Source organism: Zalophus californianus, chromosome 16 (genome assembly GCF_009762305.2).
Source record: "Zalophus californianus isolate mZalCal1 chromosome 16, mZalCal1.pri.v2, whole genome shotgun sequence".
NCBI classification, from domain to species: Eukaryota; Metazoa; Chordata; class Mammalia; order Carnivora; family Otariidae; genus Zalophus; species Zalophus californianus.
The window spans coordinates 20,673,407-20,701,278 of NC_045610.1; the positions used below are offsets into that span (position 1 = coordinate 20,673,407).

General features: G+C 42.5%; 1 protein-coding gene across 3 annotated transcripts in view; it reads right to left on the reverse strand.

The window, feature by feature from the left end:
• MYO1D (myosin ID) overlaps nucleotides 1–27,872 on the reverse strand; it is a 350,526-nt gene that overhangs the window by 219,043 nt on the left and 103,611 nt on the right. For 2 of the 3 annotated variants that reach the window (XM_027625032.2, XM_027625031.2), the window contains exons 5-13: nucleotides 27,089–27,142; nucleotides 25,508–25,603; nucleotides 22,551–22,667; nucleotides 20,459–20,662; nucleotides 17,410–17,555; nucleotides 17,214–17,328; nucleotides 12,750–12,920; nucleotides 8,719–8,789; nucleotides 5,068–5,142 (exon numbers count right to left, since the gene is read on the reverse strand). In XM_027625032.2, the coding sequence (XP_027480833.1) occupies nucleotides 5,068–5,142; nucleotides 8,719–8,789; nucleotides 12,750–12,920; nucleotides 17,214–17,328; nucleotides 17,410–17,555; nucleotides 20,459–20,662; nucleotides 22,551–22,667; nucleotides 25,508–25,603; nucleotides 27,089–27,142 (1,049 nt within the window). The remainder of the gene's footprint in view (nucleotides 1–5,067; nucleotides 5,143–8,718; nucleotides 8,790–12,749; nucleotides 12,921–17,213; nucleotides 17,329–17,409; nucleotides 17,556–20,458; nucleotides 20,663–22,550; nucleotides 22,668–25,507; nucleotides 25,604–27,088; nucleotides 27,143–27,872) is intronic. The other variant, XM_027625033.2, reaches the window with a different exon arrangement.

The following is a 27,872-nucleotide window of genomic DNA, read 5'->3' on the forward strand; positions in this document are numbered from 1 at the left end:
CAGCTGAATTTCTGCACTCCGTTATGGGCGGTTACGATATTTTATTGCCGTGACATGTTGCCATCCGATTCCCACAGTGTACTTCAGGCCAGGGTTGATGCTAAGTATTCTATAAAATTCATTATCTGGCTCTGTGGAGACACCTTCAAAGACAACGTGTGGTGGTCTCAACTCTGGTTTTCTTCCTGTTTCATTCCAGGTGCCTTTGATTTTAAAGTAATTGGAACTCAAAATGCTGCTTGTGTCCTGGAAAGTTCTTTCTCGCTTGGTATTTGCGTACAGCTGACACCCGATGTTACACTAGTTTCAGGTGTATAACACAGGGAGTCCACATCGTTGGATGTCAGGCAGTGCTCACCACAGGTGTGGCTGTCATCTGTCACCCTACAATGCTATTTGTCAGATATCTTTTTTTTTTTTTAATTAGGGGCAGAGAAGAGAGAGAAAGGACTCAGCAAGGACATTCTCTGCTGTGTTTACTACTGCCATCATTTTGCCCATTTTTCTTTCCCTGGTGTAAAATTGAGGAAACTGCCAAGTGGTTCCCCAAATACCTAGTAAACTTCTGCACACAGAGGCTCAAAATAATAGCTGTGAAATGCTGGAATAAGTGACAAGAGTGCAAAAAGGATAAATGGTGGGCTGAAGAGTGACTGGGTCTGTGAATGAAAACAGAGCAGTGCTCCCAGCCCCCACCACTGCGAGTGAGCTGTGCCGACTACCATCAAAAGTGGCGGTAAACTGGGGCGCGTGGGTGGCTCAGTCGTTAAGCGTCTGTCTTCGGCTCCGGTCATGATCCCAGGGTCCTGGGATCGAGCCCCGCATCGGGCTCCCTGCTCCACGGGGAGCCTGCTTCTCCCTCTCCCACTCCCCCTGCTCGTGTTCCCATTCTCGCTGTGTCTCTGTCAAATAAGTAAATAAAATCTTAAAAAAAAAAGAAAGAAAGAAAGAAAGAAAGAAAGAAAGGAAAGAAAGGAAAGAAAGGAAAGAAAGAAAGAAAGAAAGAAAGAAAGAAAGAAAGAAAGAAAGAAAGAAAGAAAGAAAGAAAGAGGCTGTAAACTGTGTGATCTGTGTGTGGCTCAGGGACCCCGTTTTACTCCTTTCTGGTCCTAGTCCCTGATTGTCCAATGAGGCACCTATCAGTAAAAATGACCACATAAAGGTCTATTGCTTCTCCTTAAATTTTCCATTCTAGTCTATAGCCAAGAGAGAATTTAAGGCAATGGTTCTCAACCCTTAGTGTGGAGGAAGGCTGGATGTCTTCCTAACACTGTCTGGAATGGAATTTCCAGAAAGTAGAACGTGTGTACTTTTGAATATTCTGGTGCAGACCAAAGACCGAAGATTGCAGACTTTGGATCTATGCAGTTTCTACCCCAAATTCCACCTTACTCACTGTTGGCCATATCTAGATTCTTTCCATATTTTGCATTATAAATGGAGGGAGAGGGGAAGGTTGGCAATGAAGGAAAGAAGATATTTATTATCAAAAATAGTAGAACTGATACACAATGAATCAAAACAGACACACACGATCATTCTAAAAAGAATGAACTTTGGGGCCAGTATGTCATGCATGCAATATTAACAAAATAGTTTGCAAACATTTAAAAGAGCCCTTTTCTTAAAAGGGAAGCGTATTTATCCAGAAACCCAGTAGGTTTAATAGATAAGACAATTTATCTTAGTAGTGAGGTAGTAAAGAGTAAAGTCTGTGTATCTGGCATGCCACATGCTCTCTCCCCTCCTCTTTCCATTACACACACGCAAACACATACATATGCACATGCACGCATATCTGCAAGTATACTCTCAAGGTCTACAGAACTAGAAATGCAAGGATTACTCTTTAAATATATACAGAGAAAGGATGGGAACTTGGGGAGGTTGTTTAGCCACGGAAGCACCGAGAAGTGTCCAGAGGCAAAGGAAGCACATCCCAGCACATCTAGGAGGATGGTTTAGCCAAAATAAGTCCAAGACTTCCCCGTTCCACTGGCAAGACCTTTCTTATTATGCAGATATATACAGAAAGTTGCAGTCAACAGACCTTTGCAAGACCATCCCTGCTGTGAAACAGATTCATCTGAGCCCTGATACCTTTAATTGTTGGATTTACCCAAGTCCCTTTGTTCTACTTCCATGCTTACCAAGCAACTAAGCACTCTGGATTCTATGGGCAATATTTTTCACTGTCAATTAATAAACTAGAATTCTCGCTGCTATGTGACTTCCCAAGCAGGTTTTCCAAGAGGGGAGAACAGCCTGTCATAGCAGTGCAAATATTCCATTCCATGTGATGGTCAGATTTTCCCCTGGAAATAAATCCCCACGTGGCTTTGTTTCTACACTGGTCCTGTGAGCTTGGGAATTACGTGAGTCCACCGCTAAGAGGAGCTACTCTCACAGAGCTGGACCTATGGACCGTAATACATTCACGAAGGTAATGAATGCCATCTTCTGTAGCCTCCTGGTACACAGCCTGGCTGCCTTCCCCTGGCAACACATGCTGACATTGCCACTGGCCAACTGAAGCTGTTTTTCCAATTTGAATTTTTGACATTACCCTACACAGAGCAATGCCAGACTCTGTCATTTGTCCCTCAAAGTGGGTGCATCTTACCTGAAAGTTCAAGCATTGCAACTCCTTTCTGAAAGTCCTTTTCCCCGTGACCAATCCTTACTCGGAGCCCCTCTTGTTCCCATGTAACCTTCTGGTGCTGAGAGCTCCATCACTGTCCTTGGCGCCCTCAGCATCCACACAGATGAACCACTGAGTAGTAAACTTTCTCAAAAGAACTGTTTTAACACCGTATCTCCACATTCTCATTACCCATATTCTCTGGAGCCCACTTCAATCAGACATTCGTCTTCACGACTCTACTGAGATCAGCGTTCTCAAGAGTCCCACTGGCATGTCAGCAAATCCCATGGTTAATCTTGGTTCTCACCTTACTTTGCTTTTGACAGTATTTGACAGTTTATAATTGTTTTCTTCTTTTAAAAAAAATTTTATTTTACTTTTTATTTTTTTAAAAGCTTTTGTTTATTCATTTGACAGAGAGAGAGAGAGAGACACAGTGAGAGAGGGAACACAAGCAGGGGGAGTGGGAGAGGGAGAAGCAGGCTTCCCGCTGAGCAGGGAGCCCGGTGCGGGGCTCAATCCCAGGACCCTGGGATCATGACCTGAGCCGAAGGCAGATGCTTAACGACTGAGCCACCCAGGCACCCCTATAATTGTTTTCTTCTTAAAGCACTTTTTTCTTGGCTTGGCCTCTGTGACACCAGATTTCTGGCTTTCTTCCTACTTCACTGGCAGCCCTGTCTCCTTTGCTAGTTGCTTCTTTCTTGCTTGAATCCGAATGCTGGAGATCTCAGGAATGAGTCTTTTTTACCTCTTCTCTTCTATTTGTGCTAAGATCACCCTTGTTCATCTCATCTAGTCTTATGGCTTTAAATACTGTCAACAGACTGATGACCATGAATTTGTATCTCTAGTCCCTCCTTTACCCAGAGTTCCAGGTGCATACGCACAATCGTCTACTTGGCATTTTCAGTGGCGTGTCCAATATAACATAACATATCCAAAACAAAATGCCCCATCTCCCCTACACCCAATTAGCCCCTCCCGTTGCCTTCCCCACTTCAAGCATCCCTTCCCCACTGCTCAGACTTCATCTTAGATTTCCATTTTTCTCTCATGCCGTACATCCTACCCATCAGCAAATCTTGTTGGCTCCACTTTCAAAATACCACTCACTCTGACCACATTTCATTACCTCTGTTACTACCATCTGGATTACTAGTCTCTTGTTTGGTCTCCTCACTTCTACTCTTGCCCTTGTAAAACACAAAACAGTGTGTGTTTTACACAGCAGCCCTAGTGAGTTCTTTAAAACATAAATCACATCGTATCATAAATTCCAGTGGCTTCTCTTCATACTTCATCCTTACTTTGGCTCACGGACTCTTCAGGATCCACACCCTGCTGACCTCCCTAAATTCATTCCCTATGACTCTCCCCACCCCTCACCCTGCTTTTAGCCACACTAGCCTTCTTGCTGTTCTCAAGACACCCCCCACCCTGGCGCCTTGGCACTGGTTTTCTCTCTGCCTGAAATGCTCTCCCCGCAATGTGTTCATGGCTCACTCCCTCACTTCATTCAGGCCTCTGCTCAAAAGTCCCCTCTTTTAAGAAGACTTTCCTGACCACCCTTCTCTATAATGCCTCCTTGTCTGTACTCTTCAATCTCCTACCTACTTTATTTTTCTTCACAGCATCTGTCACTACCGGAAAGTGACTTGTTTTCTTATTAACTGCCATCTCCACTGGAAGAGCAGATCCATGAAGGCAGGGACTTAGCCTAAATAGTTTTCACAGCTGCATTTTAGGGCACAGAAGAATGTATGGTTCCCAGGTGTTCAACACACTTCTGATGATCTCTTGGCCAACTGAGTAGACGTAAGTGTGTGATTACATTCCTCTCACCCAAAAGAAGAAACTGGCTGAGAAGCTCTTCTTTACGGGCCTCTCTCCAAAGCATCTGTACTGGGTTTGAACTTGCTATCCTTTGCCTTGAGTTATTTCGCCACATCTTTTCCACATTTTCTTGGACTATGGAAAGGTTCCGTCCACTGAGGATCTGTCAACACTAGATGACGCTCTGATATTAAGAGTGGTCTCTTAGTTGGAGGCAAAGACTCTACAGTGGGAATCTGCATGTATAAAATGTTTATCTGGGCCAGAGGTTATCCAACACCCCATCCCCACTGCCCCTGGCCTCCCCTGGGGACACTGGGAGGGGTGCCAGAAGGATGGCAGTAGTGAACAGAGAAACCGCGGCAACCCAAGGGAAATCAAGGAAAGTCCTATTGGTAGCAAGTCCCCGTCCTAAATTTATAGACTGTATAATCATAAATATATTATTTCATTCATTCATTATGACAGCACAGAACTAGAAAATTTGCCAGAAGTTCTTAATAATTGCCACATAAAAGTAATCATGTGCATGCGTATTACACAATAAGAGTTTAATGGAAAGATAATTAATGAAATTTCCATCCTACCTGTTATACAGGAGGCGCTTGAAATCTTGAAATAAAGTGTCTTTATTTTTGTCAATAAATCCAATGACCGAATAGCTAGTAGAGAAAAAAAAAACCCACAGAAAACATGCATTATTCACCAAGCAAGAGCCACATTTAAGTTTTTCGACAAGTCTACAAGCCTTTCCACTGGTAATTATGCCATCAATCATCTGTAGAGCTAATATTGTCCACTTTGTTCTGGTTAAAATCAATTTACCTACTAAATAGAGGGGATGTTGTTTCTATTCCTCAAAAGGAGAACAAACATCAGTACCGTCACTATGATTAAGACCGTCATTTTCTACCGGTTTACTGCTTACCTCGAGAAGATGACTCTTAAAAAGATGGCTGTGTTTGTCATCCAGCACTCCTAAGATAAAAGCAAAACTGCAACATACAGGAGCTAACAGTGTCTTCCGTAAGGAGGTCAAGTGACTTGCCTAAAGTTCTCTCAGCGTGTTCAGGGTGGGATAAAAGAATCCAAGAAGAACTGCAAAGGGTGGTAAGATTTGGATAAGCAGAGGAGAAAGAGGAAGAGAGATCACACAGGGAAACAGATCAAATGAAGGGAGAGGAGCAGGCACATGCATGGAGTACGTGAGAGAAAACAAGGAGGCCAGCCTTCATGGTCTGGAGGAGGGAGAGAAATGAGGTCAGGAGGCCAGCTACATTGGCAGTTGGGATGAAGGAGGGATGGGAGCTGCTCTGTTGCAGCGATGGCCATGGACTCCGGCAGGAGCAAGTGCACTGCTGGGGGGCACACAAGTGATGGAGCGTCAGGGTGACTAGGACAGAGGCTCAGAGGCCGTGCAAACAGAACTCTAGATGTCCCTGCTCCCGACAGCTCGACTTTCTTGCCTGACTGTATTTTCTTCCTTGACAGTCATCACATCGATGTAGATAATTCTCAGATGTCTTACCCTGACCCCTCACTGATGTGCCAGCCTCATGTATTTAATTCTCTGAGAAGGTTCCTTCAGGCTGTAGTGCCAAGAGGAGCTTTGAGGTCACCAGGTCTCAAGTTCCTTCCTTGCCTCCCGCATCCTAGATCCGCTTCCTAAGACCTTCAGGTCACTTCTGACTGAAACCCTGAAGCCCTTTGACTCTTAATCTTTTGTCTAACCTAGAACATTCAAACTGCAAAGTCCTTATTTTGGCCTCTCAGACTCATTATGATTTGATCTCAATCTACTTTTCCAGGCATTTCCACTTCTCTAATGCTACAAAAAGGACACACTCCACTTAAATGGACCTAGTTACTGTTTCCTGAATATTTCTAGCACCCTTCCCACTTCTCCCTTTAAAAATAATTCCTAGCATCTAAGGACTAGCATCAGCCTTCCTGGGCCTCTCACACAAGTATTACATCATGTAATTATTCTAAATTCTGACAATACTGTTATTAGTTGTATGGCGATTATTTTAGACCATCTTTTAAATGTACTGATGTATGCATGTAAATGTGTGTATATTATGTGCATGCACATTTCTGAGTAGAAATAAACACACACACACACACAACCATATAGGTATGTATGCGATCTTACATGGAAGGCTCTTTGTGGGAGGAGATCACACCTTGTAAAACATTGTGCACACAGAAGATATGCAGTAAGAATCTAGAAAAGGACTGAAGGGCTAAAGGAGAGAAGGGGAAGTCTGAGGCACTGAATACCCCTCAGAAGGGTCAGTTAGCATTCTGGACTAGGAGTCTGGAAACCAGTTATTGGCTCAGCTACTCCATAAACTTGCTGTGTGTCCTTGGGTGAAAGTGTTATTACACACTTTCCTTAAGTTCTCTCCATCTATAAAACAAAGGGGCCAGACTAGCGGGTCTCCAAGGCCTCTGACCAGCTCTGCTTTGATGCTTCCGAACTGAATGGAAGCGTCCTGTAAGTGAGGCCCGCCTTTTCAGCAGGAGAGTGTGCATACTGCTGCATCTCCCCTCTTCAGTGTTCTGGAACGTGGGAATGGGACCAGAACAAGTGGAGAATGGTGCCATTCCAGCACTGATAGCTAGTTTGACAGATGGGGTGATCATCTCGAGCCATATTATCTTATGACTCAGAGTTTTAATTTAAATCAGGAGCAGCTATTAAAATTTCTTCAAATGTCTTTTCGGCATTTGTAGAGATGATCATTTGCCTTTTTGTTGTTGTTGCTGTTATGTAATCCCTTCCTGTAACGGGTGATGATGAAGAGAGCTCCTAATGTAAAAAATAAGGAGGAAGGAAAAGAGGAAACTAAAGAACAATCAGGTAAGAAGCAGTGTTCAGTGAACAAAGCACCCTAAGTGTAGCAGGCTGAAAAATGCACCTCCCTGACCCGAAAGACATCCATGTCAAATTCCCCAGCCCCTGTGAGTGTGATCTTTTTATGACAAAAGGTGTGATTACGTTAAGGATCTTGAGAGGAGAAACTGATCCTGTATTACCCAGGTGGGCCCTAAATGCCACCACAATTGTAGTTTTAAGACAGAGGCAGGGCTGCCTGCTGGCTCAGTCGGTTGAGCGTCCAACTCTTGATCTCAGCTCAGGTCTTGATCTCAGGGTTGTGAGTTCAAGGCCTGCGCTGGGCTCCATGGGTGTGGAGCCTACTTTAAAAAAAATAAAGGCAGAGGGAGTTTTAACAGACACACCAAGGAGGAGGCAGCAGTGTGACCACATAGGCAGAGACAGGAGAGATGTAGTCGTAAGCCAATCAATGTCTGCAGCCACCAGAAGCTGACAGAGGAGAGGAATAGTCATCCTCCAGCGTGTGGCCCTGAGCCACCTAAAGTTCAGACTTTTGGCCTCCAGAACTGGGAAGGCAAACATTTCTCTCATGTTAAGCCACCAATTTGTTATAGCAGCCCTAGGGGACTCAGATATTCAGGTAGTTTTATTTTCTTATCAATTTCTACTTTTCTTATATTGGGACCAGAAAATGTGGCTTGTGAGAATTTTACTTTTTCAACTGACATTTGGAAAATAATATGGCAAAACTAGTTTCTGCTTATGTAGTTACCCAACTGCTTGTAGTTCTTTGCAAGCGACGGTGGCTCTTGGCTCTGGGCCCGTAAGCCTCCTGGCTCTTCTGCTTGGAGTGCCCTCCCTTCCCAATTCTTTCCCCTGACTAAACCTCTTTTACTTTGATGACTCAGCTTAGATGTCACTTCCTCCACCAAAACCTCTCTACACTCCTCACCCTGGCATGATTATCCCTCCTCAGTGTTTCCATAAGGCCTCATGCATCTCTAGTTTGACCCCTCCCATTCTTCGTTATAGCGACTTATCATGTATCTGCTTGTGTCCACCACTGAACTGTTAGCTTCTTCAGAAAAAGGCCCACCTTACCCATCTTTCTCTCCTCGTTAACATTCTCCCATGATTTATTTATCCATCAGCTGATCTGACTGAATGCCAGCTATGCCAGGGGCTGTGTGCATGGCTGCCGCCGTGTATGTTCAAGAAAAGTTTGAAAAGCAAGGAATGAATGAAGCCAAGCGAATTTTTTTTTTTAAGCGAGGAGATGAAACTATATTACCCTATGAAATGACTAAAAAACACAAATGAATAGGATTCTGGTTCTATTTTCTGAAGTGAAGCTGCATGTAAGTCATTGTGTTAGGTACCAAAGTAAGATACTCACACTACGTCACCTGCGTAATGTCGAATTCGAAAATCTCGATCAAACTCCAGGATTTTGTCTGAGGCGCAGATCTAAGAAATCAATAAGGAGATGATTTTGAAAACAGATTATTTTCACTCTCCTAAAAATATACTCCAATGTCATATAAGATGATGGCAGTGTCACAAATCTGGATACCATTACGAATGAAATGGCCCTGTGTGGGGCTTATGTGGTAAAGCCTGCGAGCTTTCACCGGAAGTCCACATGGCTGGACTTCACTTCCCAGCCACCCTGGCAGCTGGATATGGCCAAGTGACCAGATGCTCGACAGCGGACGGTGAGGGGAAAGGAAGTGTGTCTGTGTCGGGCCAAAGCTGGTAAGTAGTGGGTGACCCTCTCCTCCCACTAGCTGGATGCAGAGAAGGACAGCGGCAAGGGGAGGGACGAGACGGAAGAAGTCTGGGTCCCTGGGACAGGAACAGACTTCTGTTGTCTCTGACGCTGAAAGTCTGGCTGCCGCCCTAAGTGGCCCAGCCTACCCTGACTGATACAGTCCCTTTCTGCTCCAAGCTCCACTTACAGAGCACCACACCGAGGGCTTGCAGTCTGCTGGGCATGTACATCTCATGCAGTCCTCACAACTGAGATTTAAAGTAAGTAAGTATTTAAAGTAAGTATTAGGAGCTCTCTTTTACATACAAGGAATCTAAGGGTCAGAGAGTATCAATCAGGTAATTGGCCCAAGTCCCATAGCTCATAGGTGGTCGTTCTGGGAAGTATTCTTGGGACCAGACGTAATGTCTGCTCTCCTATGTACACAATGGCCTGGCTCACTTGTCTTTTGCTGAGCTGGGAGTCAAGTTCAGGGCTGTCATTTCAAAGAAGGTCAACTTCCTGTAGCTATTTCTCACTGAAGAGGAATAGTTTATGGAAATGGTGGTGGTCTCCACAGTTTCCTGCAATTTTCCTTGTTACGGTAGTGCCCAGACTCCTTTGTCTGCCCTGTGAAGGATCACGCAGTATCCTACAGGTTCTAAAGCAGACATCTAAGAATCCATAAAGCACTGAGTGCAGTTACACAAAAACTTAAGTTGCACTGTTAGCTAACAAACAACCCCAACCAGGATGGTGGCTTCTGCATGATAACTGGACTAGTAAAGGAATAGTTAGTTTATTAATCAGAAAAGCGAATAATTACAGTAAATGAGAGTCAGACTTCCGAGGTTCAAATCTTGGCTCTATCATCTACTTGCTCTGTGTCCTTAAATAGTTATTTATCCCAGACAGTTGTTCTGAAGCTTAAATGAACCACGGAGATCAAAGTATATAACATACAGAGAGGTCGCCAAAAAATGGAATCCCTCTTTCCTTCTCTCTCTCGTTAACCATTTTACAAAACCCTTTCATTTATAAAACTCGTCGTGGAAAAGGACCCAGGAGATGCCCACACTAATTGAATATTCTTACATTTGGATACTGTAAAGTCTCAAGTGATCTGAACACAGAAGGTTTTAGATTTTTCTTTACGTTTTAAAAATAACTTTTGTATGTCGTTTAACTTTATATGTTCACAATACTTTAAATAGTAATTTCGTGGTTTATTGGATCATTTGCCTATCTCTCCATGATAACTTTAATGTATAAGAAATCATTTAGCCTCTAAATAAATAACAAGGCAGAAACCTCTTATTTAACATGCCAGTAACTCAAACTAATCTGCAACCAACAGCAAATGATAACACCTGGCGTAATATACAGGATAATAGCATTATTTAACAGAAAGATTCATAGTGATGAAAATATCCTGACAGCTTGGTTATTCCATTTTTCCTTCATCAGGGCAATAATCCCAGAAATTAATACACTTTAAAAGTCCCCATCTCAGGGGGGACTTTTTCCAGCATCACCCCCCTCACCTTGTCAGACAAGGCGGGGGCAGGTAGTGACGCTGGAAAAAAGAGCCACCTAGCTGGAGAGCCAGAGAAACCTGGGTTTCCACATTTAAAGAAAAAAAAAAAAGAAAGAAAATTCCTGGGGGGCCTGGGTAGCTCAGTCAGTTGGGCGTCCGATTCTTGATTTGAGACTGAGCCCAGCGCTGGGCTCTGTGCTCATCAGGGAGTCTGCTTGTCCCTCTCCCTCTGCTCCACCCCCTGCCCACTCACTCATTCTCTCTCTCTCTCAAATAAAGAAATAAAATCTTAAAAAAAAGAATTCCGGTCTTCCCAGATAAATCATTATTTTGTAATTTCTTATCAAATCAGTGACAACTGCTTAAAAGTACTATGTACAGTGGCTACCTTAAGAATGAGACTCTATTTCAAAATATTTGGTGGACAAATTTAAGTCAGGTGTATAAATGGCTAAGGTGAATCAAAATGAAGTGATTTATCATGAGATTCACAGTTATTTATTTAAATGAAGTGGAGCCCTGTGTGTTTTAGTTTAAAATTCAATATTCCATAAGATGTATTTGGTATGATCGTGACCAAATTCAATTCAATTTTACAAACACTGATTATCTACCATCTGGTAGGCAAGATGTTAGGTGAGTCTCCAAAACCTGGGTTGTGATTATAAAGGACGTAGATAACCCATCCCTCGAAAATGGGACATATGCCCATGTAATAACACCATCTTACAACAGATCACTCTAAATGGGGTAGGATGCTTCTAACTTGGCTCACTGCTCTGTCCCCAGCACCCAGAATTATGCCTGGGAAGTGAGAGGCACTTATTAAGCACTTGTGTTATACATGGGAAATGAGTGGAGAATACCTATGACCAGAACCCTAATGTCAAAGGTCAGACCATAGTATCTGACAGCTGACTGACTTGTAGTAGGGATCCAAGTCAATTCTCAGTAAAAGACCAAGGAACATCTCTTAGAAATAAACTGGCCTAAAATAAATATCAGCCAGTAGTCTATTTCTTGAGGATTTGTGCTTTATCTATCTGTTCTGATTACATAATTTCAAAGGGGACGAAGTTAGAAAATAGACTTATTCGTGTTAAAAAAAATTGGCAGTGTGTCATAGATTTACATGAAAATATGGAGGAGCAGAAATGTTTGCTCCTTTCTTTATGGAAGCGACGGAGCATGGGGCCTGTTTCTCCTTCAGCTTATGGTTGCTGGACAAGCTGGTATTGTAGGGAACACCCAAGGATGATGGTGTGCCCCTCCTAGGGCAAATACGAATGACAAACATACTATGTGCAAAGCACGGCACAAAGGTCTGACGACCACAACTGCCACCACTTATTACAGAAACGTGATCTGTTTAGTAACATTTGTAGAATGTGGAAAATGGGGAGTTGAGAGGATACCCATTCGTTTAGGGGAATGAGTTTCCTTGTGATGGGGAGAATTACAGCTAGAACTTCTCTATTCTCAAGAAAGTCACATAGTCTCGGGCGCCAGGGTGGCTCAGTCATTAAGCCTCTGCCTTCAGCTCAGGTCATGATCTCAGGGTCCTAGGATCGAGCCCCGCATCGGGCTCCCTGCTCCGCGGGGAGCCTGCTTCTCCCTCTCCCACTCCCCCTGCTTGTGTTCCCTCTCTCGCTGTGTCTCTCTGTCAAATAAATAAATAAAATCTTTAAAAAAAAAAAAGGCACATAGTCTGAAGAACTGGCAAAGGACACATGCTACATTTTATAACTGATTACAGTAAAAAGTCAAGGACAAAAGCTGTTTTCAGTGCCAGAATTATCAGATGCAGGAGCAAAATTCTAGCACATGAACAAGGCCTCTGTACCTATTGGTTATAAATGACATCATGCTTTCTAAAATCATGTTCATTTTTCCTATTTCTAGCAAATTGAATAGTCTGGAGCTCCCTCTCCTGGATATTATGATTTTTATCCATCTTGTCATCTCATAAACCAGAGAGGCAGAATTTATTTCCAGCAGCAAGTCACTGAATGGATGCTTATGGCCTTTCTTGCTTAGTTGAGTGGACATTCTTTTAAGCCAACATTTAAGACCATTCTGTCAAACAATGGGGAAAATCTTACAGGTTGAAAGAAGAGGAAGTTCTCATAAAACACATTACCTTTCGGCTGGAAAAATGGCCATGTTTGCCCAGTTTACTGTTAAGTGCTTCGAGGAACATTTCGTCGGTGACCTTGCCAACGTTCATGCAGGCATCGTCCAGGATTGCAATAATCCCCTTGTGCTGCTGCTCCACAAGGTCCACGATGATCTGATTGTTGAAGTAATCGATCTGCAGGACACAGCAGGGAGGCGGTTCCAGAGGGAACAGACGCCAGCACAGGCAAGACACTGATTCCTGCATATGTTTCAGGAGCTCAAGGAAAGTTATCTTGATGGGAAGTATGTCAAGAGAATTAATGAGGCCTAATGCTAAAAGGGCACATGTTCTATCAGAGCTTTGTTTTTTAGCTTCTTTGTTGACTTTGTAACACTTTGTGCTACGTGGGTGTAGCTCAAAGCAAAAATTGTAAAGGAGGCAGTGCTTCTCCCATCACTAACTTTTGTTTTAATCCCACACCTAACCCCACTCCTTCATACTCTCAATCCCCCAATCTGTTTGCCATTTAATCACAAGACCCACACTCCACAAAGTACCAACAAATAACATTAAAGTATTATTCAATTCATAATTTGATGAGGTTAAGGTATCACACAGAACTCAAAAATTTCTAGTTCTATGGCCTTGGAGGACTAAAACCCGAAAGCTTTCCCCAAGTGAAAAAATCACATAGATGTCTAACAGACTTTTGATGTTTCTCTGGGCAAAACATAAAAAATTTAATTCTGAGACGAAAGTATCTGTAAAAGATAAGGATAAACTTTTCGTTTACTTTTGTGAGCTGAATAAAGTTCTAAATAACAGCTGTTTTTTTTAGCAACTTCAATATATGCAAAGTTCATAGCAAATTCCTCGTCTACACCCGCTGATTCAGATAGTGTGCGGCATCCATCCCAGCATGCACACTGGCCTCACACAGGCTAGCTGTGCAGTGCTTGAAGGTGGGCAGTCTATTATCACACAGTTTAGTCCTATGTGTTGATGTGTCCCCCTCATTTAGGAGGTACCTAAACTTGAGTGTTGTCTCCATCACCTACTGTAAGATCTATATGCTCATAATGGACTATTTCAGTCTCTCCTGGGTTCTGCTCCATGCTATTTAAAGTCCAAGGACTCATGCCAGTTATCTGTCTATGGGTTTCAGCTCCGACCCTCCTCTTCCAAGTTCTCTACCGTATCCATGGACTGACGGTCTACAGATAGGGTGGCTCCTGCTTCCTTTTTTATACTTTACTGGTCTGTCTATATCAGGGAGTCTCAAGAGGACGACTGCCCCCCGCCAGGGTCATTTGGCATTGTCTGAACACAGTTTTGGAGGTCATGACTACGTGACCAGTGGGAAGAGGCCACTACAACATTGTAAAATGCACAGGACAGCCCCACAACAAAGACTTATCTGGTCCAAAACATCAGTAGTACAGAGGTGGAGAAACCCCGGTCTAAATATGTACGTTTGGGGTGGACATGTATTACATTTCCTAATTAGGGAGAAAAGTTCTCTCCACCTTTCGGAAAAAACATCCTTACTCTTCTCAAAAAGCAGTAACTCTTATATTAAATATTAGCTTAAGCCTTAGACTTTGGGAGTATGGAATTAAAGATTAAGTCTTTTGTCCCAGGGACAAAAGAATTAAGTCCTCTAAAGAACCAGTTGTAAAGGGCGCCTAGGTGGCTCAGTTGGTTAAGTGACTGCCTTCGGCTCAGGTTATGATCCTGGAGTTCCGGGATCGAGTCCCACATTGGGCTCCCTGCTCAGCGGGGAGTCTGCTTCTTCCTCTGACCTTCCTCCCTCTCATGCTCTCTGTCTCTCATTTCTCTCTCTCTCAAATAAATAAATAAAATCTTAAAAAAAAAAAAGAACCAGCTGCATAACTAATGAGTCTTGGCTAAAGAGTTCAGTTCGTAAGTTTAAGGTTACTTCAAACATTGCTTCAAGTTGCGGCTTCCAAACCAGCTTTCTCCAGCAATCCTGATTCCCAGGAGGCTTCTTAGGGACTACAGGGGGCAGGAGATCTGATGAGATAGCTCAGGGGCAGAGAGGTCTGGGCCTCCCATTCCCACCCCAGACGGAGCAGCTCTGTGCCCAACAGTCCAGTTCTCAAAAGCTAAAAAATGACTTGTAAACTACTGCATCAAAAGCCTATAAAGGTGAGTCAATTAGGGAGACAACCAAGCCTTAGGAACCTCCTGACAGAAGTCCACATACCACCTATGAAACAGACTGGTAGAAAAACACTGGTCCTGAAACCAGTCAAGACTCCAGATCTAACAACCAGGGGCATACACGGAACAGAGTCTGGATGACACCTCGGGAATCCGATGAGCAAAATCCAGACTGTGGCAAGCTCGACAGAACAAATGACTGACTCATCCTCTCCACTGGGAGATCGTGAGGGAAAAAAAAAGAGATGGGGGAGAAAATCTATAGATAGGCGAGCGTCCTATCAACCATCCACAAAGTAAGAACCCTGCTTGGATCCAAATTCAAACAACAATAAAAACAGACAAAAAAACCCAGTAAGACGACTGAGGAAATGTGAACATGACTGGTATTTGATGCTATTAAGGAATTACTGTTACATTTCTTAGGTGTGATAATGGTACTGTGGTCATGGTATTTGTAAAAGTCTTCATCTTTTAGAGAAGTACACGGGGCTATTTATAGGTAAAACAATATGATGTCTGAGATTTGCTTCAAAATAATCTGGAGGGTCAGGTGGGTGGGTGGGTCGGTGGGCCCAGATGACATGAGACTGGCAACCCACCGATAACTGTCATAGCTGGTGACAGGCACACGGAGTTTATCATATCACAATCTCTGTTCTTATGTTTGCTTGAAATTTTCCATAATAAAAAACATTTAAAAAAATCAATCACTATGTTCAGAAGTCGAGTTTTTTAAAGGAAATAATCGCCCAGAATAGAGATTCTACTTTGGAGGGGCCTGGCATGTAGTCGGTATAGTAACAATTACCTGCGATCTAGCCTTCCGTCCCCAATAGGACATATATTTCTTGGTTTATTTTGCTAAAGATTTTTGCATTTTTAGGGCAGTTGCTCCTTTTTCAGATGTTCGGGACAGCCTACTGCAGTTGTTGACTTTCCTCCTTATCAACTATGCCTGTGGAATTTGATATCCTGACTTTTAAAGGACGTTTTTGACCAGTATCTCTGAATAACAAGTTTTATGATTAAATTTGCTATAAAAAACTAAGCTTCAGTTGTAATTGTGTATTAAATTGTATAACAGATCCATTCTAAGAAGGCTGCGTCTAAAGTTAACTGAATTACATCTTAAATGTGCTACGAGAGTTCACTGCTTAAATCAAAATGATAGGGAATTCTACTACAAAGTAATAATACACCTTTTGGTTCATTTGTAAAACAGTAAAATTTACACTAATATACTCGAACAAAATTTTTTATGGTATTGTGATGTTTAACACATGCTGGAAGGCAAAGATGCAATTTGAGTCAGGACAACTACTAATTATACTACTGTCTCCCTTTCTGAATGAGAGGAGAGAGAAAGCAGGAAGGTGGGAAGAAATATAAAATTTACATACAGTATATCAAAGAAGCTTTTTACTACTATGTCAGATATTAAAAAAAATGCTGACTTTATTGTGTGTTCTATTCGGCAGGAGGATAAACAGTTTTATAAACACAGAAATGTGTGGAAACTCAGAAGTTTTTGCATTTCTCAAGTCTGTCCTCAAAAGTGTCTGAAAACACAAATTTAAAAGAAAACATTACTAGGTCTCAACCCGTCACAAGCAGGAGCCGAATGGTAAGGAAAAGAGAGCCAACCAAGTCATGCTTTTCAGCGGTGATGTCTGGGGCTCGCACCCCAGGGCAGTCCCACTTTCTGGCCCGCCCTCCTCAGACCTCTGACAACTGTCAGTGTTCATAAAGGGCCATGAGAAGGTGATAACAGGTATGACATGAAGGACAGCAGACGGAAGTAAATGTGAATGTTTTCACGCCTCGGTTTTGGAGAACGTAAACCATAATAACCGAAGATAGTAACAGTGCCACTTAGACCGCAAAGTAGAGGAGAGAGAAAAAAAAGGAGGAGGAGGAGGAGAAAGAAGATGGCAAGAGAGTAAACTAAATTTGGAAGCAAAGACCAGTCAACTTAAGGCAAAAGTTGCCGCTCCGAGTAACCTCCGCCTGGTGCTAAACTCTACTAGACAGATACGAGCCAGACAACCCAGGTGGCATCAGCAAGTGTGAGGGCTGTCACTCAGCATTTCTGGGCACCAACAAGGCAGTCCGTCAAATGAGAGACATTCCACCCATCAACCCTGGAGATGACTTGTAATTACGTATCCCCAAAAGGAAAGGCGATGTTCGGATGTTTTGTGGGCCCGAGAAAACTGCAACAGAACAGCTAACACAAGATCTGACACTGCCGACGCTACGTGCAACACGGGAAGCTACTTTCCAGAGGCGCGCACTCACGTGCTCCCAGGGGATGCCCTCCCGCTGGTACTCCTCCTGCTCTTGCTTCAGAACCAGCTGAATGAAGAGCTGCTGCAGTTTCTCGTTGCAGTAGTTGATGCAGAACTGTTCAAAGCTGCGAGAAAAGGAATCAGGTAGGTTCAGAGAGACTAAAAAATAAATACTATAGAGTTTTGAGCATCTTATTCCAGTTTACCTGTTGTTGTCAAAGATTTCAAAGCCATAGATATCCAAGACACCGATAACGGTGTTTTTCCCATGGACTGTGGTGTCATAGTTCTTGACTTCAATAATATCATTGATGCGAGTAACAATCCAACCAAAAAGGCGTTCATATATTGCCTGTGAGGAGAACAACATCATTCATTCTTACCCATGTGGGATGGTGTCTTCTGTTTAGATCTGTGATAAATTCTTAGTTAGTTTAGATAGTTTTAAATTCTTAGACACTTTCTCCTTAACACTTAACATAGCTGTTAACGCAGAAAAATTAGAAGTGTAAATCATCTGTTAAAAAAAAAAACAAACTACATGATGTAGGTAACACTCCAATAAATGGTTTGGATTTTTTAGGATTATTATCGGTCACTATGGTATTCCAACACCACTCCCAGGTATGTTTCTGTGCTCAGCTCTATCAATAATGTGCCTACTCCCTCAAAGAAGTCGCTTCATTACTTGATTGTGAGTTTCATCAAATATTAAAAAGTGTGGAACCAAGTTAATATCTATGTTCCAGTAAAGTTCTATGGATTCTAAAAATATGAATATTGATTTATAATGCTACATAAAGATCTGAGCCGAAGACCACAGTTGGAAATTCTTAGAAAGTCAAATGCATATCCAACACCCAAGGATACGCAGAGCCAGAAGCACATGGACGAAGGCACCACACACTCACATGCATTCACATCCTGGTACAAGGACACTCTATGGTGCCACATCTTTAGCACACACGTGGTTAGCAACTCCCTCCATCCACCCCTCTCTCCACCTGCACTTACACATACGCACTGCCTCCTTTCTTTGCCTCCCTTTTACTCTTCGATCCAGTCCAGTCTTTGCTTACCTCCGCCCGCTCCACTGAAATGGCTCATCAAAGACCCCAAACTACCTCAGTGTAGACACCTTCTTGTGCCTCTATATGGACATCTTACTCACTGTCACTCCATATGGTTTCCCACCTTCTTCTTCTTGAACTTTCTCCCCTTTGGGATTTGTGACACCACACCTCCTTAATTTTCCTCTAATTTCACTGGCTGCTCCTTCTGGGTGACCTTTGGTAAGATCTCCTCCACCTGACCTCTAAAAAGTGGAGCTCCTCTGATCCTCTTCTCTTCACTAACACCTTCTGAGTCATCTCATTCGATGTTAAACGGTAGTAATATACAACTACTCCCAAATCTATTACTCCAACGCAGACCTCTCCTCTGAGTGCCAGACTCATGTGCTTGACAGCCAACCCGACAATATTCCTAGGGGCCTCACAGGCATCTCAAACACATGTGCTGTCAGGACTCTTGATCTCCCCAGCTCGAAAAACTGTTCCTACCTTACTTCTAAGCATGAACAAAGGGCTCCAGAAATGTAGGAATTTATTCATTCAACAAATATTAGCTGACTGCTTACTCTGGGCAGGTTATTGGAGATACAGTACTAAAGCAAACATAAACATGGTCTCAGTCTCCAAAAGCACAGGGAGCAGGATGAAGGAAAAACCACACACACACACTCACACACACTCACTCACACACACACTCACACACTCACACACTCACTCACTCTCTCTCTCTCTCTCTGAAGGTGAGGTGCATGGCATTGGAGGATAATTTAACCTGTTCGGGACTCACAAGAGGCCAGGGAAGACATCCCTGAGTAAGTGGGCTGAGATCAGAAGGATGAGTAAGAGCTGACGAGGCAAGAGGGGGAGAGAAAAGGGATCCAAGCAGAGGTGAAAGCCTGTGCAGAGGCCCTGTGGCTGGAAGGAGAAATGGAGAGAGACAACCTGCAAGGCCCGAGAGAACACTGAGGTGCTGGATTGAAGGAAGGAGACTGGAGTATGGTGTGGAATGAGGCAGGAGATGCAGGCTAGAGCCAGACCATGCTAAGAGCGATCCTTGATTTTATCGTTCCCCAAACAGGGGCTGTGGGTTTTACATCTCAAACACAGCCCGTCTCAAATCACCTTTCCCCCATTTCTACGCTACCTGCCATCATCTTTGTCGGATACTGAAATATCCCCGTAACCGTCTCCCTGCTTCCGTTCCCACCCACAGAAGATTCACCATACATGAGCGATTGCTTTAAAAATGCAGACTCGCTGTCATTGCCTCTGCTTAGAATCCTCCACTCTTCACTGCACTTGGATAAATCCAAATTCCTCTTGAGACTAAAAACCAAGCCTGGGACTTAGAAGAGTCAAGATGGAGAATACACGGCCATCTAATCAACCAGCAACAAAGAAAAAGAAAACAAGGAAATGTGAACTTGGAAACATAACACATTTGCCACGCAGACAACAGACCAAGGGTTAAAGTGATGAGCTCTTACAAACAGGCAACAAAACAGCAAGCGGCCCTGAGGAAAATGTACAAGGGACACACCAGGCGATTCCCAGAGTGGATTTAAATACCTTACAAGCATATGGAAAGATGCTCAAATCCACTGGCAAGGAAAATGAAAGTAACCATGAGGTACTCCTGTACACCCATAAGGTCAGTCCATTTAAAGTTTAAAATCAGTGTATCCTTTGATGTGGTGAGCTCATTCCTGGGAGTCTGTCCAGTGGGAATAAGAGCGCTGGTGTGTACGGACACACACACAGGATACGGCAGCATTATTTCCCGTGGCAGAAAAAGGAAACAAGGTGAACGACTTAAGGGGAGGATGGTTACTAACTCATGGCATCATCCCCACACAGACACAAAACACAGGGATGAGAACTCCCTCAGCTGCCCCGAGTCGGTCTTCATCAAACACTGGTGGGCAAAGCAAAATGGAGGGCGGTGAGAGGGCCCGTGCAGGCATCATTAGCTTCCCAGTTAGTCGGATTCACTCTCCTCAGAACGCTTCCTGAGAGCGATGCTCACAGTCAGGGCATTTTATTGAGACCGTGATGGTCCAAAAGCACACCATTCTAGGTTCTAAAAGCCTGAGCCCACTTTCTTGGAACGTCTGGACGCATCCTCACGGAAGTTCACTAAAACTGCATCCCCAGGCCGAGCAACGTCAGTTAAAAATCCCACCTTAGCAAAGGCATCCCTGCCATAGCTAGCTTCCTGCTCCGTGTGCTGCTTGTCAATGATGTCGCGCCCTGTGGCCACCGTCCGGTAGAGAAGGGCCTTCTCGACCACATCCGTCTTGGTGGAGAGCAATTCTGCTATGATAGATACAACCTTGCCATTTTCAATGAGAGGCGTGTCACCATCCACCACAAATTTTAAATTTCCCTACACCAGAGAGAAAAAAACAAGACGCCATTTCCAGCAAGATTCTGAAACATTATGTCAGGGATATATTTGCCAATTAAAGATAAAATTCAAAGTGACCTTGTTCGTAGCACTGATTTTCTTAAATACATTACACATATATAAAAACCTAGCGCTTCATCCATCTTTCCTCTCTTCTCTAGACACTGATCTATCTCTTAATTTTCAGCATTTGTTTTTGATGCAGAGAGGTTTTTACATTTTTATGTACTCGAATCTATGAATCTTTTGCTTTGGGGTTTCTTTTACTTTGGTGTCATACTTAGACCTTTCCCACTCCAAAGATTTTATAAATATTCAATATTTTCTTTGAATACACAGCTTTTCCCCTTACATTAAAACTTTTAACTCACTTAGAATTTATGTTGCTAAGTGGTGCAAAGAATCTAACTTTATTTTTTCAGATGGTTAGTTAGTTGCTCCAGCACCATTTACTGAATGGCTGAGCTTTTCCTCCTGATTTGAAATGTCACCTTTAGGGGCGCCTGGGTGGCTCAGTTCCTTGAGCATCTGCCTTCGGCTCAGGTCAGGATCCCAGGGTCCTGGGATCGAGCCCTGTGTCGGGCTCCCTGCTCGGCAGGGAGTCTGCTTCTCCCTCTCCCTCTGCCCCTCGCCCCAATCATGCTCTCTTTCTCTCTCTTTCAAATAAATAAATAAAATCTTAAAAAAACTGAAATGTCACCTTTATTATATATTAAATTCCCCCAAGCTTCTGAGTCTATTTATATTTTACTTGTTCAATAAGCAATAAATACTTATCAACCCTCTACCAACTGTCCAGCACATCAACCAATGTTGATTAATCTGATGATATATCTGAGCAACAAGTTTTAAAGTACTGTCACTTTTACTATCGTTTTAAATCTGGCAGAATTAGTTGTATCCTCTCTGCCTTTCCCCCTACACTACTACTCTTCTTTAGTACATTTTATTTGATCTTCTTACATGTTTATTGGTCCAGGTAAATTCTAGGGCCATTATGTCAACTTAAAAAATAAAATTCCTGTTTGGATTCTGAAGGATATTGTTGCACTTTATTTATAAACTGGCTGAAAGAACGGGACAATTTATAACGTTCAAGTCTTCCTAGTTAGGAACATTTACTTACAATAACATTTATATTGCCCTATGATATTTTTCATATAGGTCCTGCCCATTTCATTAAGAATTAAATCTTGCCACATTAAAGTGAAAGGTAAGTTTTATTCCAGATTTGAATTCATGGTGTCACTCATTTCTTCTAAGGTTACATGTTCACTATATTTTCAACGTCTATAATTATATACACAGGAATGAGAGAAATCTGACACATGGCCCTTGACCTGAGTTTGCTGTAGTGTAGTGCAGCTTGACTGGGCCAGGAGTTGGCCATCTTATCTACCCAGTTAGCCACCATGTATTGGCTGCGCCTTTGGGCCAGTTGTGCCACCCCCTTAGGGCTCATTTCCCAACCTGAAAAATGAGATGATCAGGATTCCAGTTCTGATAATTTATGATTCTACGCTTCAAGTGCTACTGGAAATGTATTCTGTTCAAAAGATTTTAGCTTATACCACTGGTAGTCATATCATTACTGAATTCTTTTATCCTCAAATGAAACAGTGCAAAATCTGACATACCAGTAAGACAATGATTTAAAGCTAAGTTTCAAAACCTACAGTGGCTTCAAAAATCCCTCATAATATTATAAAATGGAGAGAACCACAGATACAGTAATTGCTTCAAAACGTAAGAGAAATTTTCTTTATATAAATTAGTTTTTAAATCTGCAGGGGAAAAGCAAAATCTTCTGAAAGAGCATCCTGTCTCCACAGGGAGGCAACATATTCTGAAAGGTGTCCCTACTCACCAAGTGAAGAATGGCTGCCAGAATCTTATACACAGTTTGAGTCTCCTCAGGTTTGAAGCCAATTACTTTCATGGCATCAGCTACTACTTTGAATTCTGCAGCGTCATTGATAGAAGACTGGGAAAGAAAATGGAAAACTCAAGTCACTGACATTACATACGGGCCTTAAAATCTAACAATTATGAGACTACATTCGAGTTTAGCCAAGGTCTTGATGCTTTTGTAGTAAGTCACTGAGTACCCCGAGAAAATAAAATTATTTCAGGAGTGGAAATATCACTCAGCACACAAAATATCCATTTGTGTGTGAGAGCCACCATCACACAAAATAGGCGTGACATACTTTTCTGGAATCTTCAGTGAGGGAGCAAGTCCTGAGCTGCTTCACAGAAGCTGACTGCCACTCTGTGATGAGTGAAGAAAACATGGGATGGGAATCACAAATGCAAATACTGACCATGGGAGCCTCTCAAAGACATACGCCTGACTATTGTTGCCTATGGCTTTTTGTTCCACAATTAGTCTTGTAAAGTCTGGGAAAAATACTCCCTTCTCTTGGATGGTCAGACTTTTTACTTCACAGGTGAGGAAAAGAAGGCCCCCCTCCCCCAAAGCAGAGTGGGCTGCCTCAATCATTCAGCAAGCTATTAGATATTCTGGGACCACAACCACTTCTCACGAACATTTGGTGCATCAGATCTTCTAACTGGTTCGAGACTGAATGTTTGTATCCCCCCAAAATTCGTATGTTGAAATCCTGATATCCCCCTCCCCAAAAGGTGATGGAATTAGGAGGTAGGGCCTTTGGGAGGTAATTAGGTCATGAGGGTGGAGCCCTCAATAAATGGGATTAGTGCCACTGTAAGAGGCCCTAAAGATTCCTCATCCCTTCTGCCCTGTGAGGACATAGGGAAGGCTCCGTCTATAAACCAGGAAGAAGGCCCTCATCAAATCTGTAGGTGCCTTAATCTTTGACTCCCCAGCCTCTAGAACAGTGAAAAATGAACATTTGTTGTATATAAGCCACCCAATTTATGGTATTTTGTTGTAGTAGCCCAAACTGGAACAATCAAAGATAAATTGCCAGCCTCGAGGAGCTACAGCCATCAGGTTGGAAATACCAACACGTCAGCAGAAATTTACAGTGAAGCAATGGTAACGGCCTATCTCAAGAAAGTTTTCCCAGAGCAGCAGCTGCAGAGGGCCTGACTGATCTTTTCCTCAGTGCATTCCTCCTCTGGCAGGGACACAGAGGACCTGGCCTGATGCTCATCTTTTGAGGAGGCACACGGGAAGGGGTCCTCTGTGCCTGATGGGCTTGCTTTCCGTGGGGGTGCGACGTGATCGGGCCAAAAGTATTTTGGTCAGTAAGACAATTTGATTAAAGAGGAACATTTCTGGTCATTGGCTTTTTAAGTGCTGGTTTCACAATCCCTTCTGCATCTCTGAGCGCTTTTGGCCTACTCTCAGAAAGCTCAAGTGTTGCCCTCTATTGTCTTGTTTTCAATTAATTTTCACCCAGACATCCCACTCTGAGATGACTGTAAAAGTAAAACAAAACAAAACAAAAAAACCCATGCAACTTGAATGTCAAACAATGGAAAGTTAATTGGGAAAGGCTAAATATCATTTATTTCTATGCACGGCAATAAAAATACAGCTAATCAGGTAATGCAGGTATAATTCGCTTTAGATGAATAATAGAAATAAAAAAGGAAACACCTCCCACATCTTAGATCCTTTTCCTTTCCTTTTAAAAATTCTTTTATTTCTCCCCGACTACAAGAGCAATGCATTTTCTATTACAAAACAAATTTAAAACATGGAAAAGTACAAGAACACAGATACCTGGACTCTCATCCATCCAGAATCAGTAATTAAAACCTTCCCTCCATATCTTATTTTATGGATTTATGTACCTTTCTCTGACAAAGTAGGATAATATTGTAATTACCAGTTTATAGTCTACCATCAACAGGCTACTATATCATTAGGATGAGCTGTAAAGTGACTAGCAGAACACTAATTAGAAATAAAAGAGCAGAAAAGCATCTGCATATGGGAGTGCAAAAGGCCCACATGCAAGTGAAGGGAAAAAAAACTAAAAATTTGAAGGCTGAATAGAAATGCTCCAGGGTCACAAAACTATTTCCAGGATATATCAAAATCAGTACTTGAAAAAACAGGGAATGGAGGAGATTTTTGATACTCATTTTCAATCAGGGTGTTTTTTTTTTTTTAATTTTATTGTTATGTTAATCACCATACATTACATCATTAGTTGTTTTTTTTTTAAAGATTTATTTATTTGACAGAGAGAGACACAGCGAGAGAGGGAACAGGAGCAGGGGGAGTGGGAGAGGGAGACGCAGGCTTCCCGCTGAGCAGGGAGCCCGATGCGGGACTCCATCCCAGGACCGTGGGATCATGACCTGAGCCGAAGGCAGACGCTTAATGAATGAGCCACCCAGGCGCCCACATCATTAGTTTTTGATGTAGTGTTCCATGATTCATTGTTTGTGCATAACACCCAGTGCTCCACGCAGAACGTGCCCTCTTTAATACCCATCACCAGGGTGCTTTTAAAGTTCCTTCTGTCTTCCCAACTTGCCTGGGGGGGGGCCAAACCATATGGCATCTTCCTCTGAGGTGGATTTCCTAATCATATCAATATTTTTACAGTGTCAAAAGGAATAGGATTAAAAATTGAAAAAAAACCCACAAGATCACAAGAGAGAAACTTTATTCCCGTCAGATGGCAATGAAACACAGAAATGGTTATTAAGTGAAGTTGTTGAAGTGAAGTTGCAGTGAGTCTCTGTCCCTGAGAATTTAAAAACCAGAATGGAAGAAAAGAGTCACTCATTTGCTTAAAGGCAGCAGGCTGGACCAGAGAATCACTTAATATCCCCTCTGGTTTTTTGTCTGATTCTATATTTCAGAGAGGAAGCCCTTACCTTTAATTGAGCGCCTACATGGATATAGTTGTAGGATGACAGGGATTTCTGGAGATGTAGAGAGCGTAGCATCTGCTCTGAACCTCCCTGAAGTAGCTGAAAAAAATATTTAATTAGAAATAAATTGGCAAAATACACGCTGAGCCAAGTACATCAAATATTATAACAATGGTCATCTTGCTTTTACTATGGTCATTTGTTAAACAGGAGCTTATGCGTTGTGGTGGTCACTTGCTTAGCGGCCTCATTATCCAAACAAGATAGAGCTGTGTTTCAGAATTCAGAAAAAGTCAATATTGCCGTGGAAGTAAGAGGTATCAGCAGGCAGTCACATGCTGAATCACGCTGGAAACAAATAGCCTTTCCTCGTCAATCTCTATGTCAGGAAAGGAGCACCACTGGATACCCATGACTGAAGGGCTGAACAAAGACAAGTTTTAACACAGTCATCCAAGTAGGAAAAACACTGGGAAGAGCTTATGGGTTCTAGACATGAAAAGAACTCTTTTATATTCGGTAGAAAAATAGTTTAAGGAAAACATGGGGAATTGTCAACAAAAACATGAATACAATATGGATGGGTAGCCCTTATTTATAGAACATGCCTTTGGAAGGCGCTACGTTTAAATTTTCTACATTAAACTGTATGCTTTGTTTTACTTAAAAGGTATAATTATCAGATTTTCGAAAGTGATCTTTTAAAACTAAGTATACCAGAACTTGTATATACAAATGAGCACTGTCTATTAAAGCAGTTACCTAGAAAAAATTAAACTCGGCTGAATTGTATTCAACTTACGCTGTCACTGCTCCATCACCTGCAGAGATGGTTTCCACATGGAAATCAATCTTACTGATCTGTAGTTTTACTTTTAAAAAAAATCCCAAACAGCATTGCTTCATTTGATCACCCACTTAATTTCTTAGCACTGGTTCATGTTACTTGGGGCTTTAAAAATTTTAATTATGTATTGTACTTGTTCTCTGAGCATAGACTTGTTAACAGAAAGGCTACTTTAAAAGATTCTGACTTTGACTTTAAAAGCATTCTTAAAAGAGGTATCAAATTTTTTTCTAAGCAATCACAGCTTTGATGGGATAAAGACGACGATTCTCCCTTGAATTCATAATTGTTTTAAGTAATCATATTGCTTTACAGCCTCCATGAGCAAAATAAACTGAAGTTGTATTCCTGTCTCTGGGCTCCCAAGTATGGGAACAACAGCTTCAATTCAAAATAAAACACAATTAATTTAACATATCCGGAATTTACCGTTTCAAAAATTTTTACAGGTATTAAACTGTTCTCTACATTGCCAAAAGATGGAGGTGATGCTCAACCAAGGCAGTCAAGTCATCTGGTGGGTTAACCACCTGCTCGCTCTTTATAATAATCATGCTCATCAAATATCTGAAGGAGCACGTGGGCTACGGTGTGTGCACGCATGTACACATGTGTAATGTGTCCTGGGCCAATGGAGGCAAAGGAGGCACAGGACAGGGAAGAGTCCCAACATAAAATATTCATTCCCTGTACAACTGGGCCAATGATGGATTACCTGCACAGCAGCAGATACTAACCTGATAAAAAGAATGAAAGCTTCTTTCTCCTGGCTGTTGCACAATCACTCGAGACTAAAAAAAACCCCAAAAACCCACATTAAATCATTAATCTGAGAATGCACCCCGAAAACAAAGGGCAAGCCAAGTTCTCAGGAAATTGCCTATCAATAGTGCTTTTTTTTTTAAGATTTTATTTATTTGATAGAGAGAGACACAGTGGGAGAGGGAACACAAGCAGGGGCAGTGGGAGAGGGAGAAGCAGACTTTCCGCTGAGCAGGGAGCCCGATGTGGGACTCGATCCCAGGACCCTGGGATCATGACCTGAGCCGAAGGCAGACGCTTAATGACTGAGCCACCCAGGCGCCCTCAATAGTGTATTTAAATGTCCTAAAGACCCCATGGATTACCCACCTAAAACTAGGCCTCCTCTGTGGGGTTTTCTGTGCAACTTTTACTATTCTTTTTACTGCTTAAAACAGAATTCCCTAAACTTTATGAAAGTGAAGCTTTTTTTTTTTTTTTTAACCTGGAGGCTAAAGATGGGATTTTTAGGGGGAAGAGGATTGGACGTGGGAGAACAGGAAAGGATGTTCAGGGTCCCCAGGGTCTGCTGGCATTTCAAAGAGCAATGCCTTATGTCCTGCAGTAAAATCAGTTGAGCGAAACCAGTCTATGGAGGCCCCTACCTTAGATGGCTCCCAAAAGCCTGCTGTGAGAGGTCTCACAGTGTACGTTCATTCAGAGGGGTCCTTTTGAGGGACTCTACACGTAAAGTGAAGCCACGAAACATTTTGGAAAAAG